General features: G+C 40.9%; 1 protein-coding gene across 3 annotated transcripts in view; it reads left to right on the top strand.

The window, feature by feature from the left end:
* The window catches only part of adgrl1a (adhesion G protein-coupled receptor L1a), a gene marked incomplete at its 5' end in the record, with an annotated part of 50,290 nt that overhangs the window by 34,054 nt on the left and 2,429 nt on the right, over positions 1 to 13,807 (top strand). Inside the window, 15 exons of one of the 3 annotated variants that reach the window (XM_079252302.1) lie at positions 224 to 409; positions 576 to 614; positions 3,771 to 3,951; positions 4,122 to 4,244; positions 5,132 to 5,340; positions 5,433 to 5,606; positions 6,252 to 6,344; positions 6,901 to 7,121; positions 7,434 to 7,500; positions 7,674 to 7,765; positions 7,856 to 8,024; positions 8,286 to 8,441; positions 9,633 to 9,729; positions 12,293 to 12,415; positions 13,727 to 13,744. In XM_079252302.1, the coding sequence (XP_079108428.1) occupies positions 224 to 409; positions 576 to 614; positions 3,771 to 3,951; positions 4,122 to 4,244; positions 5,132 to 5,340; positions 5,433 to 5,606; positions 6,252 to 6,344; positions 6,901 to 7,121; positions 7,434 to 7,500; positions 7,674 to 7,765; positions 7,856 to 8,024; positions 8,286 to 8,441; positions 9,633 to 9,729; positions 12,293 to 12,415; positions 13,727 to 13,744 (1,948 nt within the window). Of the gene's footprint in view, positions 1 to 223; positions 410 to 575; positions 615 to 3,770; positions 3,952 to 4,121; positions 4,245 to 5,131; positions 5,341 to 5,432; positions 5,607 to 6,140; positions 6,345 to 6,900; positions 7,122 to 7,433; positions 7,501 to 7,673; positions 7,766 to 7,855; positions 8,025 to 8,285; positions 8,442 to 9,632; positions 9,730 to 12,292; positions 12,416 to 13,726; positions 13,745 to 13,807 lie in introns of all 3 variants that reach the window. The other 2 variants (XM_079252300.1, XM_079252301.1) reach the window with 2 other exon arrangements.

The following is a 13,807-nucleotide window of genomic DNA, read 5'->3' as shown; positions in this document are numbered from 1 at the left end:
ATCTCTGTTTATAATGATGCAAAAGGGCTTAATTATGTAGAAGGATTTCTAAAAAATCTCAACACAACATGGAGACTGAGTTTTTGTTTTGTTTTTTATTCTAAATAAATGCAACATTTTGTTTTCTCATCATGATAGTGTGCATATTTATTTCAAGTTATTTTATATTTGCACTATCCTGGAATGCAAGTGAGAGGGTTCATTTATGTGTGTTCATGTGTAGATAAAGAGTGGAGAGAATGCTGCCAACATAGCGGGTGAGTTGGTGAACCACACACGGGGTCGGATCCAAGCTGGAGATGTTAGCTCTTCTGTTCGACTGATTGAGCAGCTGCTGGATATTCTGGATGCTCAACTTCAAGCCCTGAGGCCTGGAAATAGAGAGTCAGCAGGACGAAACTACAATAAGGTAGAATAATCACATACACACACATTCCCTGTATCTTCAGATCAAGCATTAGAAATGAGTATGAATTTTTTCACCCCATGTGGGAACCAGTGAGTTTTCAGGCTCCAGTTTATTTGTAGAGTTGTTTAATGCAGGTTTTTTAGTATGGTTTCTTTCTCCTTCCCAGTTCCAGAAACGTGAGCGGACCTGCCGGGCATTTATCCAGGTAGCTTTTTTTTTTCTCTTTTGTCTGCCTGCTTCACATTCACAGAGTGGATCTGCTCTGTAACTTAAAATAACTTGGGGCAGATAAATTCTTGTGGATTCCCTCAGTTCAGCATAATAATTTATTTTGCCTCATAGAGTTTCTAGTTTGTGTTGAAGGACGGTTTGTGAAATATGTGGAGTTATTTATACACACCCTATAAAGTTTCTGAAAGTTCATAAATTTTCCACATCAGTAAAAGCTGATTTATAGGGTTTTTTTCTTTTCTTTTTTGGCTCATCCAATACAAACTACGTTTGAAATACAGTCTCAGCTAATAGAGAAATCATGTGTCTACAACACAATCAGGACTTTGTTGCTGTGATCAACCTTGCAGCAAATGTATAATATCGGCCTTGGCCTTATCGTGTTGTACACTAAGATACAATATCTGTCATTCTGGGAAAATCTAATTTGACTACAGTATGAAAAGCAACAGTTTGTGTTATGACACCCCTCTGCTCTTCAATATTTGTGCAATATATGTGGCTCTGAGAAAGCACTAATCTAATATAAAGAAAAGGCCTTGTGTATGCGTCTTTGTAATGATGAAATGCGGCACTCTGCAGCACAGCTTTTATGTGCCTTGACCTCCCTGCATCATACTGTAATATGACCCTATATCTTGTGATCTCAGTTGGTGCAAGATGAATGCAAAGCCTGCTGTGTAGAATGTCACTGAGCCATTATTTTGTGTCACTTAGTAAGCTACCTTGTACTTGCTGCAAGGTAGCTTTGTATAATAACCACTGATCCAAGGCTAAAGAACAAACACCCTCGGCCTTTTTTTTTCTGCAGCACACAGAGCACATTCTGGTGCTCAATTCGTTTTCTTTACAGCAATAGTCTTTATTCCACGCAGCAGTCAATCCTTCATTTTGAGAGGCCTGAGCAAGAGAATTACATGATTCATCAAGCAGGCTACTCCAATAAATTGGATAGCTGATGCAACCATCAAAAATTGCCATTAAATGAATTGTAAGTGTGAAATAGAAAGGTAATATGTCTGACACAGAATAATAATAATAATACATGTAAATCCGGATGTCAGCAAGTTTCTAGGAAATTAGAATTATAGTTGACTTTTTTATGTTGAAGGGAATATGTTTTGCACGACAGCGCAGCACACAGAATGAATCATTTCCACGAGACTGATGAACAAATCAGGAACTAACTGATAATTAGTGATGGTTAATGACTAGCTAACAGCACTTCCTGCAAACTAAGAACAGACTGTTGGGAAAAGTATTAATGAACCAGAATCTAATAATTAGTCATCTAGAATTAAGCTGACTCAGAAGGGAGTGTTAAATGACACATACCCAGAAAGTAATTATTATCACGTTCCCATTATTAAACACATTATTCTGTGTTTTAAGAATGCATCAGCCCTTTATTGTTATATCTTTATAAAATATTCACACATTACCACATACAGTGGGGCTCCAAAGTTTGGGCACCCTTGGTAAAAATTTATTTTAATGTGCCAAAAAGAAGCGAACAAAACATGGAACATCTCCAAAAGGCGTCAAATTACAGATTAGACATTCTTATAACATGTCAAAAGAAGTTCGATCTTATTTCCATCATTTTAACTTTTAAAATAACAGAAATAAAAAAAATGGCCTCTGCAAAAGTTTGGGCACCCTGCATAGTTAGTACCTTCTATTCCCCCGTTTGGCAAGTATGACAGCTTGTAAACACTTTTCATAGCCAGCCAATAGTCTTTCGAACCTTGTTTGAGGTGTCTTCACCCATTCTTTCTTGCAAAAGTCTTCCAGATCTTTGAGATTTCTGGGCCATCTGTGACGCACTGCTCTTTTAAGGTCTATCCATAGACTTTCAATTATGTTGAGGTCCGGAGATTGTGAAGGCCATGGCAAAACCTTCAGTTCATGCCTCTTGATGTAATCCACCCTGGATTTTGAGGTGTTTTTAGGATCATTATCCATCTGTAGACGCCATCCTCTCTTTAACTGCAGCTTTTTCACAGATGGCATTAGGTTGCTCAAATCCCATTGAATCCAATTTCTCTTCTACTCGTGACATGTTCCCTGTGCCACTGGCTGCAACACGACCCCAAAGCATAATTGATCCACCCCCATACTTAACAGTTAGATAGAGTTCTTTTCAATAAATGATGTGCCCTTTCTTCTCCAAACGTGCCTGTGCTCATTCTGGCCAAAAAGTTCAATTTTAACCTCATCAATCCACAGAACTTCCAAAATGCATCAGGCTTGTCTATATGTTCCTTTGCAAACTTCAAATGCAGATTTTTGTGGTAAGGACGTAAAAGAAGTTTCCTTCTGATGACTCTTCCATGAATGCCATATTTGTACATGTACCTCTTTATAGTGGAAAAGTGCACCACGATTCCAGTATCAGCCAGATCTTCCAGGAGGGATCGTGCAGTCAAACTTGGGTTTTGACTTGTTTTTCTTACAATCTTGCAAGCTGTTCTGTCTGATATTTTTCTTGGTCTTCCAGATTTTGCTTTAACTTCCACTGTTCCCAATGACTGCCATTTCTTGATTACAATCGGAACAGAGGATATTAGCATCTGAAAACACTTTTCTATTTTCTTACACCCGTCTCCTGCTTTGTGAGCATCAACTATTTTCAGTTTCAGTGTTCTTGACAACTGCTTAGAGGAACCCATGGTGCCGATTGTTGAAGTAAGGTCAGATGAGTCTGACCATTTAAAACCTTTGAGATTGACATCACCTGGTCTTTCCAGACACTAACTGTAAACAATCCAGGACACTGTCAGGTCTCTGTTGTCAAATTGTGGGCGTACAAGGTACTAACTCTGCAGGGTGCCCAAACTTTAACAGACGCCATATTTTGTTTTCTGTTATTTTGAAGGTTTAAATGATGGAAATAGGATGTAACTTTTTTTTGACATGTTATAAGAATGTCTAAACTGTACTTTGATGCCTTTTCGAGATTTTTCATCTTTTTAAAGCTGCTTATTTGCACATTAGAATAAATTTTTACCAGGAGTGCCCAAACCATCTGCTAACTAGATAGTTCCCTTGGTTGATAGTTTGTCACATATTAAGGACTTACTTATAGTTACGTGTTGATAGTTATAATAAACAACTGTCATTATTGCAGGCGGTGGTCCAAACAGTGGACAACTTGCTCCGTCCTGAAGCTCTGGAGTCATGGCAGGACATGAACAGCACAGAGCAGGCTCACACTGCTACCATGCTACTGGACGTCCTGGAAAAAGGAGCTTTCCTGCTGGCCAATAACATGTACGGGAATCGCTTCTCTGACCGAGCTCCTAGCGTTGGTAAGAGAACAGCATTAAAGGTTTTTAATTATGGATGAACTTCAGTTCAGACCACTGTGAGGGAAACTGTGCCTCTTGATCATGACTCTAATTTCCCCGTGGGTGTTTTTGCACCGTTAACAGCAAAAAAGGTTTTAAAAGAAAGCTGCATGCTGTGTTTTCACCATCAGATCTCGAGGTGCACGTTGTCAACACAGAAATGGAGCTGCAGGACTTGTCTTTCCCGCAAAATTACGCCAGTGACAGCACCATCCAGCTTTCAGCCTCTACAATCAAACAGTACAGTCGCAACGGTCAGTAACCCCCCACCCCTCACCGTTCTCACAGTTTGGACGGGGAAAAAATGGCTCTGTTGTGTGAAGGCTGCTCCCTCATGTTTGCATTTGCATTTTCATGCAAGCTTAAAACAATCTGTATGCTGTTGACTAAGTTATTGGTTCATAATAATAGGCTAATCAGATTAACAAAAGCGCTGAGACAATTTCTTTTCTTGATGGTTTCTTAACAGCAGTCTTAATAGAATAGCTGGGGAGGAGTGTAGATTACAATCGGCCCCAGTCTGACAGAGCAATCTCAGCACTCCCTCTCTTCTCTTTTTCCCATTCCCTCGCTCAGACTTTCCACCATCTTATCCCCTTCTGCCATCTCTCTTGTTTCTAGCCCTCCTCCTCCCCCTCTGTCATCCTCCCTCGCTCCCGTCCTCCTTCCACAGTCCCTCAACCCTACCCTCCTCTGTTTTCTGCCTCTGCTCGGCTCTGCAGTGGGAACGAGATTAGAATGATTGAAACAAACGCACATGAAATATTCATATGGAATAATAAGAGATCTGTGAATGCTTGAGGGATGAATGTTCCATTGCCCTCCACATTAAATCTCGCTCTCTTCCACCAGTCAAAATGAAACGGTCCTTACCATCACTCTAACCTTCACTAACTCTCTCTCTCCGTCTCCCTTTGACTCAGCCTGTCACTTTATGCTCTCTATCCCCGCCACCACTGCTGCTGTTACCATATTTTGCCCTCATTTCTGTATCCCCCCCCTTCTCTCTGTCCCCTCCCCCTTTGTCATCTTATCGCTAGTTTCTCTTAATGTAACATCTGCCTTTTTTCACTTGGTCTGTTTGTAATTTTCCCGTCCTGCCATTGTTTCTCATGGTTATTCTGCACTGCTCTCTGTGCAGGGCAAGTAAAGGTGGTGTTCATTCTGTATAAAAATCTGGGATCCTTCCTATCCACTGAGAACGCCACAGTGAAAATGGAAATGGAAGGGCTGAACCATGAGAAGAAGCAACTTGCAGTCAACTCCCATGTAATTGCTGCTTCCATCAACAAAGAGTCCAGCAGGGTGTTTCTTACCCAGCCAGTGATTTTCACACTCAAGCATCTACAGGTAGTTCAAGTCAAATGAAAAAGTTTTAACTCATAAACATACATCAACATTTTCCCTCATATCTTTTTTTTTTTTTTTTTATTGTCTGGCAGATGGAAGATTACCACACTCCGAACTGCTCCTTCTGGAACTACTCTGAGCGCTCCATGACAGGCCAGTGGTCATCACAGGGCTGCAGGCTTCTGGATACAAACGACACACACACCACCTGCTCCTGCAGCCATCTCACCAACTTTGCCGTGCTCATGGCTCACCACGAGCCCCATGTGAGTAAACAAGGGCGTGGCAGACCCCTGTTTAAATGGAAGCTGGGTAATTTATGCAGACACTCATTCGTGTCTGCATTAGCACTCACTCACTCATAGTCACACACCCTCACACACATGCACAATAATGTTCCTTCTGAAGGCTGACAAGCTCTTTGTTTTGAATTTTCCTCTTTTCCTCCTTTCACTCCTTTCAGGGAGGCACCGGCCTACAAATTTATGTCCCAGTACTTCTAGCTGACATTCACATGAATTTAAATGTCATGTTTTTTTTTCAGGATGTCTTGTCTCTTGTCTTCACACTTTAGCTCCTTGCATATATTTACAAATATTAAATAAGGCAATTTGGCTCTTTCTCTCCCCTCCCCCCCGTTTCATCCATCCCCCTTTTGTCTCTACTGCTCATCTCCCATCCCACCATTCTTCTTCCACTACATCCTATTTTTTCTTTCTATTTGTTTTTATAATTTGCATTTTGTCTTCCCTTCTGTCATCTTTTTCTTTTACCCATCACTTCTTAAATCTCAATACCAGGGCCGAATGCATGAACTGATCCTCTTTGTGATCACCTGGGTGGGCATTGTCATCTCCCTGGTGTGTCTCGCTATCTGCATCTCCACTTTCTGCTTTCTGCGGGGCCTGCAGACTGACCGCAACACAATCCACAAGAACCTCTGCATCAACCTCTTTATTGCTGAACTGCTCTTCCTCATCGGCATCGACAAAACGGAATACCATGTGAGTTTGTAGCCACGCAAATTCCCATTCTACTTGCTAACTTTTTCAGGTTTTCCATGAAATTGGGTTTTGTTTGTCTTCTTGAAAGTTAAAAAAGATTTTACAGTCATTTCGCAAAAGTGAGAGAAGCCTAATGTTTTAATTATGCCCCTCTTCAAATCCTCAAATGTAAGTGAGTCACAAGGTCAGGATGCCTATTATTTATTCTAACTTGAAAGTGACATTTACAGCAAAACACTTGCAAAGTTTTTATTGAATAACTGTGACACTGAAAATTGAGGCAGCGTGTCATTAAGTTCCTCTATAAAACATTTACCACACTGAGTAATGAATTATCGCTCAATAATGTGCAGAGAACCAGTCACCCAGGGGGCAGCTTTTCAGTTTTTTTTTCTGTTAATATTCAGTAAAACTATGTTATAGTTACTCTGCTCTGTCCTCTTCTGATTTTCACTTGGTTTTATGCCTGAATCTTAACTGTTTCTCTTTCTTCATCTTAATATTTTCATTCCCGCTGTTCTCCTCTCTCTGGTCTCTCCCTGGCTGCTTCCCTCAGATTGCCTGTCCCATCTTTGCTGGCCTTCTGCATTTCTTCTTCTTGGCTGCCTTCTCCTGGATGTGTCTGGAGGGTGTGCAGCTCTATCTCATGCTCGTGGAGGTCTTTGAGAGCGAATACTCACGCAAAAAATACTACTATCTGTGCGGCTACTGCTTCCCCGCACTGGTGGTGGGCATCTCGGCAGCCATAGACTACAGGAGCTATGGGACCAAGAAAGCGTACGTGTGAAGACAGGCCTTTTGCACCTGCAGATTGAGAAGTAGGATTATGTTATTCCCCCAGCTGGAAATGTAATATGCAGTGCTGTGTGAATGGCTCTTGTGCCTCCCCACAGACTGGGTTTTCTGAACACACTTAGCCGAAGCCTGATGATTAGCCTTCATAAGATAATCCGCTGAGACAGGGAAGAAGTGTGCGCATGCCTGCTTGTGTGTGCATGCCTGTGTGTGTGTAAGGCTCACTGTGTGTGAGTGTATGTTTGTTCATGGGCTTAGTTGCATATAACTCTCTCCTCTCCTGTGCCACTCCAGATGCTGGCTGCGAGTGGATAACTACTTCATCTGGAGCTTCATTGGACCCGTTTCATTTGTTATTATGGTATTAGCTATGCTGTCAAACACTATTACTCCCCTCCTAATTTTAATAACACTCACTCATATTAAAAGTACTTCAGCAATATGTTGTCTTTTTTTTACTGTACTAATGTACAAATACTTTTTTTTTTTTTTTTTTTTTTTTTTTTTTTACTTCTTCTTGTCTTCTGTACTCAGCTTAATCTAATTTTCCTCACAATTACCCTGCATAAGATGATTAGAAACTCTTCAGCACTCAAACCTGACTCTAGTCGTCTGGACAACATAAAGTAAGTTCAAATGTTTGGATTAAAAAATGTATTCAGAATCAATTCCGCACCTCAAATTATTGACAGATCTCTTATTTTTACGTTCATCAGGTCATGGGCTCTAGGGGCAATCGCACTACTTTTCCTCCTTGGGCTAACTTGGGCTTTTGGTCTCCTCTTTATTAATGAGAATACGGTCATCACGGCGTATCTGTTCACCACCTTCAACGCTTTCCAGGGCATGTTCATCTTCATCTTCCACTGTGCCCTGCAAAAGAAGGTAGCTAAACAAGGCGGATTTTTGAAGAAATGCTTTGTTGTAAAAATTTGTTATGAGCAGTCAATTGAAGTGTTGAGAAGATAAAAAATAAATGAACATTCATGTCTAATTGACATTCGGTATTCATGTATACATGCCATAAAAAGCTCTGTTGCTCCACAGTCAGTTCAGCCTATTGAAATGAAGTGTTTGTGTTTATGAGTGACTCTTAAAAGCAGCCCACTCTTCCGGTGGTGTTTTTTCTCTTTTCCTTTTTTACAGGTCCATAAGGAGTACAGTAAATGTCTGCGTCACTCCTACTGCTGCAGCCGCACATCCACCAGCAGCTCCCACGGTGCCCTGAAGAACTCGGGCCTTCGTACAAACAATCGCTACTACAGCGGCAGCCAAGCTCGCCATGCGGCGGCCCACAGACAGGTGCAGGCAAGACAGACTTACACATAAAAGACCAGCAGACACAAAGCCACACTGGCACACGTCTTTAAGCATCAATGAGTTTCAAATTGTGTTTTTCTTGCCCTGTGCACCAAGATGATTTAACTTTCCAGCTTGTTTCAGTGGAACAAAATGAAATATCAATTTTGTGAATTAAATGACTCTCATGATAGTATGTGACTTTTTTAGACCGCTGTCAAAAAAGATGACAAAACAAAGTGCAATTGCTTTAAAATACAGGGAAATATCATAGAGCTCTTCATCTATTGCAGAGCTTCTCTCTATTTAAAAGGTTTTTTTATGTGGGATTCTGAAATACAAAATGACTGTACATGTGGGGGCTTGATTACAGATCAATAGAGATGACTCACTGATTACTTTCCAAAGTAGTTGAACTTTCTTCTTTAACTTGCTTCTCAGCCCACGGTCAAGGAATATGTGCAGCAAATAAAACAGCAGTTTATTCTCAGTGGTGCGGTAAACTGCTGTATGGTGTGTGTTACATCATGATTAGCCATTTGACCTGCTCATCTAATCATCATGCTAAATATCTGGTCTGATCATATTTGTTGTGAATGTTTTACTTTAAAGTTTCCCCACAGTGTTGGCAGCTCTGTGTATCACAAGGTAGATGACTCATAATGAAGACGTTAGACTCCTGTGTACTATATATAGATGCAGGGACCATGTAAACTATCAAAAACTGCTGCACAAGCTGGCATACATGCAGTGATACGCATGCACACACACACACGCACACACACACACACACACACACACACACACACACACACACGCACACACACACACACACACACACGCACACACACACACACACTACACAAAAATGACTAATTAGTCCTCCCAATCAACAAACAAGATTTCCCACAATGCAATAACCCAAAACAACTCTATCAACTACTGCAATCATGTCTTACACATCTCAAGCTTATTAATGCGTCTCGTGATAACACAGGAAAGTTGCATGCCTCTTTACCAGGCGCTTCAGTCTCTTTGTCTGGCCTGTTTGTCTATTGTTCTTCTGGATTAGAACAAGCCCCACAGTTTTGATTACAGCTGCCCCACTGAGTTACAAAATCTACCCACCGCGTTTCTGTATTTAACATTTTTGTGTGTTCGCCTCTACTCACAACGCTCTGCTCTTTCCTCCAGAGTCGGATCCGTAGGATGTGGAATGACACAGTTCGGAAGCAGACGGAGTCTTCCTTCATGGCAGGAGACATCAACAGCACCCCGACACTGAACCGAGGTTAGGCCTCCCACTATCACTGCTCTAATTCACCCCATCGAGTAATTCTTATTTGCATGCTTGAAAAAAACATAACATGCTGATAAATACTTAAACACATGAAGAAAACATTCATTAAAATAGGAAAATGTTGCTTTTCAGCATTAAATGTTTGCATATTACATTATAGAACGCTGATGCAGTATGTGGCCATCCACTTGATATGTTACTTTAATTTTAACTAATAATGCTTTGCTGTCGCTTGGCCAAACTACAAACAAAAGTTAATCATAGCAAATGCAGTAGTTTAGATTGAATAATATATGACTGAATAGCAGCAACTGCTTTTTACTAAAAGTATTTAACTGCAGCAAAAATATACAGAACTCAGCTGCTACGTTCTACTAATATGTGTGTAGATGTAAGTAAAATAAATGGTTCTGCCGAGGTTTGCCTTTGTAATGAAGTGAATTTAGAAGTGATCAGCCAGGAAAAATGACTCTGAAGCCACTTGGCTGCATATAGAGTATAAATAATTTTCATATTTTCTTTGCCATTAGAAGCAGTTCTGCAGGCTGTTCCAATAGAAAGTTGGTTTTTTTTTTTAGACAAAACACATTTTTAATTGTTCTGTTTATTCACTTTTCTTTGTGTTTTATGATCATTTTTCAATTAAAAAAGAAAAAAGAAAAGAAAAAAGATTTAGACAAACAATTAGCGTCACAATATCCCATCCTCTCATATGGTCAAATCCTTATTAAAAACTATTTTCAGTTTAAAGTTAATCTGATCACCAATCTAAAAACTATTTCACATGCATACCTGTTTTGTGCCGTTACTGGAGAAGAAAAAAAAAACCTGTAAAAGCAGTGCTACTGATTTAACATAAGGACATGAAAAATGCATGTGCCACTGATTGTCTGAGCCGCAGCAACTGGTGGTGTCAGCAATCAGAGACACTGAGACGATCAAGGTTGGCTAAGGTTCCAGATTGGGTTTGGCGGGGTGTTGATCGTGACACAGAGGCAGTTGCTAAATCAGCCGTCACTCCCTATGCTAATTTCATCCATTTTGTTTTTAATGAACTGATTAGCGTGTGAGCGAACAGGGGGTAATTATTGTAATTGAGGAGAGAGACAGGAGCGAGGCAGGGGGTGAGGAAGAGGTGTGCTGTGAGTGAGCTGGATGGATGAGAGGTGTGTATGTATGTGTGTATGCGTTTGTGTATGGTGGGGTGGGTTGGTTTCTTCACGATAGAGCAATCATCGGGCCTGGAAGAGACACACTATGTACATTTACTTCATGATTTGCTGTCAAACACAAACAAATGTGCTTTAAAGCTTTTCTGTTCGGTGCAAAGTTTGGCAGAAAGTGAAAGACAAAAGCGAGCGCTGAGATAGATATAGAGTGAGGCGCTATCACGGAGAAATAATTAAAAAGGCAGAGTCTGGAGGAGAGATGCTGCGTTGTTATCACTGCCATCTAAGATCTCTTTGATTTCCCCAATTCACTTCTTTATGAACTGCAGTCTCTTCCTGACAATAGTAATCTGTCCAGAAGAAAAGGCATGCAGCGCACACGCATGCACTGTTCCTCTCATGCTTCCCCTTGCCCTACTTTCTCTCTAGAGTTAGAGCTAGTTTCTTTAATTTTCTGCAAGATATCCCCATGAGGTACACACAGAAACTAATCCCAACTAATTTGGTAGTGTTTGAAAAAGATTCTGGCACGAGGAGCTAAGAAAATGTGGTGGAGTCAACACAGCGAAGCGCGCCAGAAAATGAACGGAGTGGGACTTGTGTGGCATGCCAGAAAGATGGACAGAGGAAGTGTAAAAGGAGGGGAAATGACAAATAAATAGCTTTGTATGAGTGCATATTTTACTTTTTTAGAATTCTCTGCTCCCTTGCTGTGTGATAAACAGCAGGCAGGGGACCTGAAGGTTGCACTTTGCCTTGGACGACTCTCCGTCATGCTGTCCTATTTTTAATTTCATGGCATTTCTGTTCGAGTTGCCTCAGGCTGGAGCCATACATGGGCATTATACAACATTCTCACTGTGCCATTTCTTTGAATTATATTTGTCTTGTAGTGGCATTCACATTTCACTGTGAAATTAACTGTGTTTCCATGACTGCACCTTTAGACTGCATAATGGCACGCATTACTGTTCTCCCCCATCTGACTACATTGTCAGGAGCCAAAGGAGCCAAAAAAAAAAAAAAAAAAAAAAGAGAAAGAGTGAAAAGGAAAGAAAAAAAAGAAGAAGAATGGCAGTGCTCAGAGCAGCACCCTTCCCCTGCAATTGTATTTTTGCTCAAAGGTTACAATCAGCAGGCATAAACACTGCGGGGAACACTGTGAAATGCATTACTCCATAAAGATATGGCATAACAAAAAAAATAAAAAATAACCCTATCTGAATAAACAGTAAATATCTTCATGATTCCAGATGTTATTAGAGTGGGAATTTCAGGACACTTATTGTTTGCTTGGTTTCTGTTCTCGCTCTGCTTAAAATTCAAGTAAAATTCATGATCGACTTTATGGTTATGTTCATTTCTTAAATGTTTGTGTCTCGCAGGAACCATGGGCAATCACCTCCTGACGAACCCAGTGTTACAGACTCGCACTGGCACGTCTCCTTACAACACGCTGCTGGCTGAGAGCTTCACCCCGCCATCACCCGGTGTATTCAACTCTACTGGTTAGTGCCTCATAAACATGTCAGTCTGTGTATGCAGCATTGTCAATATGTGCATGTGTGTGTGTGCGCGTGTGTGTGCAATATGCACACACGCTGCTGTCCGTCTCTCTGTTACTCTGTCAGTAGTTTGACATGGTATATGCGCACTCACTGCCATTGAGCATGTGCACGTATGTGTGTGTTTGTCTTCCCTGACTATGTAGCTGTCAGACAAATTCACTAGGCTGAGCAGAACAGAGCCAAACAGTGCCTACAGCCTAACCAGCCATCTGGTCAGATCTCGAATCTTCACGAGAACAGCCACAAATTGATTAGAAGTTTAGCTACAGCTGCGGCTGCCAGAAATCTTGTGGATGGTTTTCCTCTTCCCTGGCTTACAAAAATTCTTGGCTTCAGCCACGACGGCTATAGAAAGAGATCAGACAGCTCTGCGACAAGGGACAGGCCTTCTGGATGCAGGTTAGCCAGGTGTGTGCGCTCATTGTAATAACCCTCGTGTTCCCACTCTGCAGTTTCTGGATGCCTAACACTGCCGAGATTTCTACACATTTTGTTAATTACTCCACTACAGTCCTAATATTCACAGTGTTAAATGAGAGCTGTAAGTCTACGTGTGTGGCTGGTTTCTGGCTGAGTTTGTACCCGCAGAGTATCAGGCTTAGTTTCAGAGGACTGAAATTTAAGGCTGCGGTTCTGTTAAATATTTTAAAGCCTCTCTGCAGAATACGTCAAGCTTGATGGCCAAGGGCCTGGCAGCCCAGTCATTTTTAGAAGGGAGCGGTAGAGAGGATAGAGAGCACTTCATTAGAATGTCTAATTACCCGCACCACCACCAAAGAAGAACGTTGATTAAAGTCAAACTACACATTAAAAATTAAAAATGAACACACTTCTAAATTTCTCGGCAGCTGTGGTTTTTTTCCTCTGCTGTGATGATAATTCGGTAGCAAACCCACAACATATTTATTGCACAGAAGGGAATTGATCAAATAAATATTAATGCTACTGTACAAGAATTCTGTGGGTTAAGTATTCATGCAGATTTCACTGACGGTGGTAAATGCATATTTGCAATTTCCATGGAACATAGACGCTCTCTGAATCTTGGTACAACATGGTATCATGCAAACTGTACTAAATGTGCATACATATGAGTTATTATGGCAATGCATGTTAGGAGTTTGAGAGTGACTGGAGAGGAGTTGATCTATACGAATATTTTACACCAGTAAAATATGAGCTGTATCACATCAGTGTAGTTGCTTACTATGTTATTGCATCTCTCAACATGCCTTTCTGATGGATGTGCAGGAACCTTCCGTGATCCAAGTTAGTTGAATGAACATTTTACTTTCTTTCCAACACTTGAAATCTCACCATATGAAAATAATG

Source organism: Telmatherina bonti (assembly GCF_933228915.1).
Source record: "Telmatherina bonti genome assembly, chromosome: 14".
NCBI classification, from domain to species: Eukaryota; Metazoa; Chordata; class Actinopteri; order Atheriniformes; family Telmatherinidae; genus Telmatherina; species Telmatherina bonti.
This window is presented reverse-complemented; position numbering and strand designations above follow the sequence as displayed.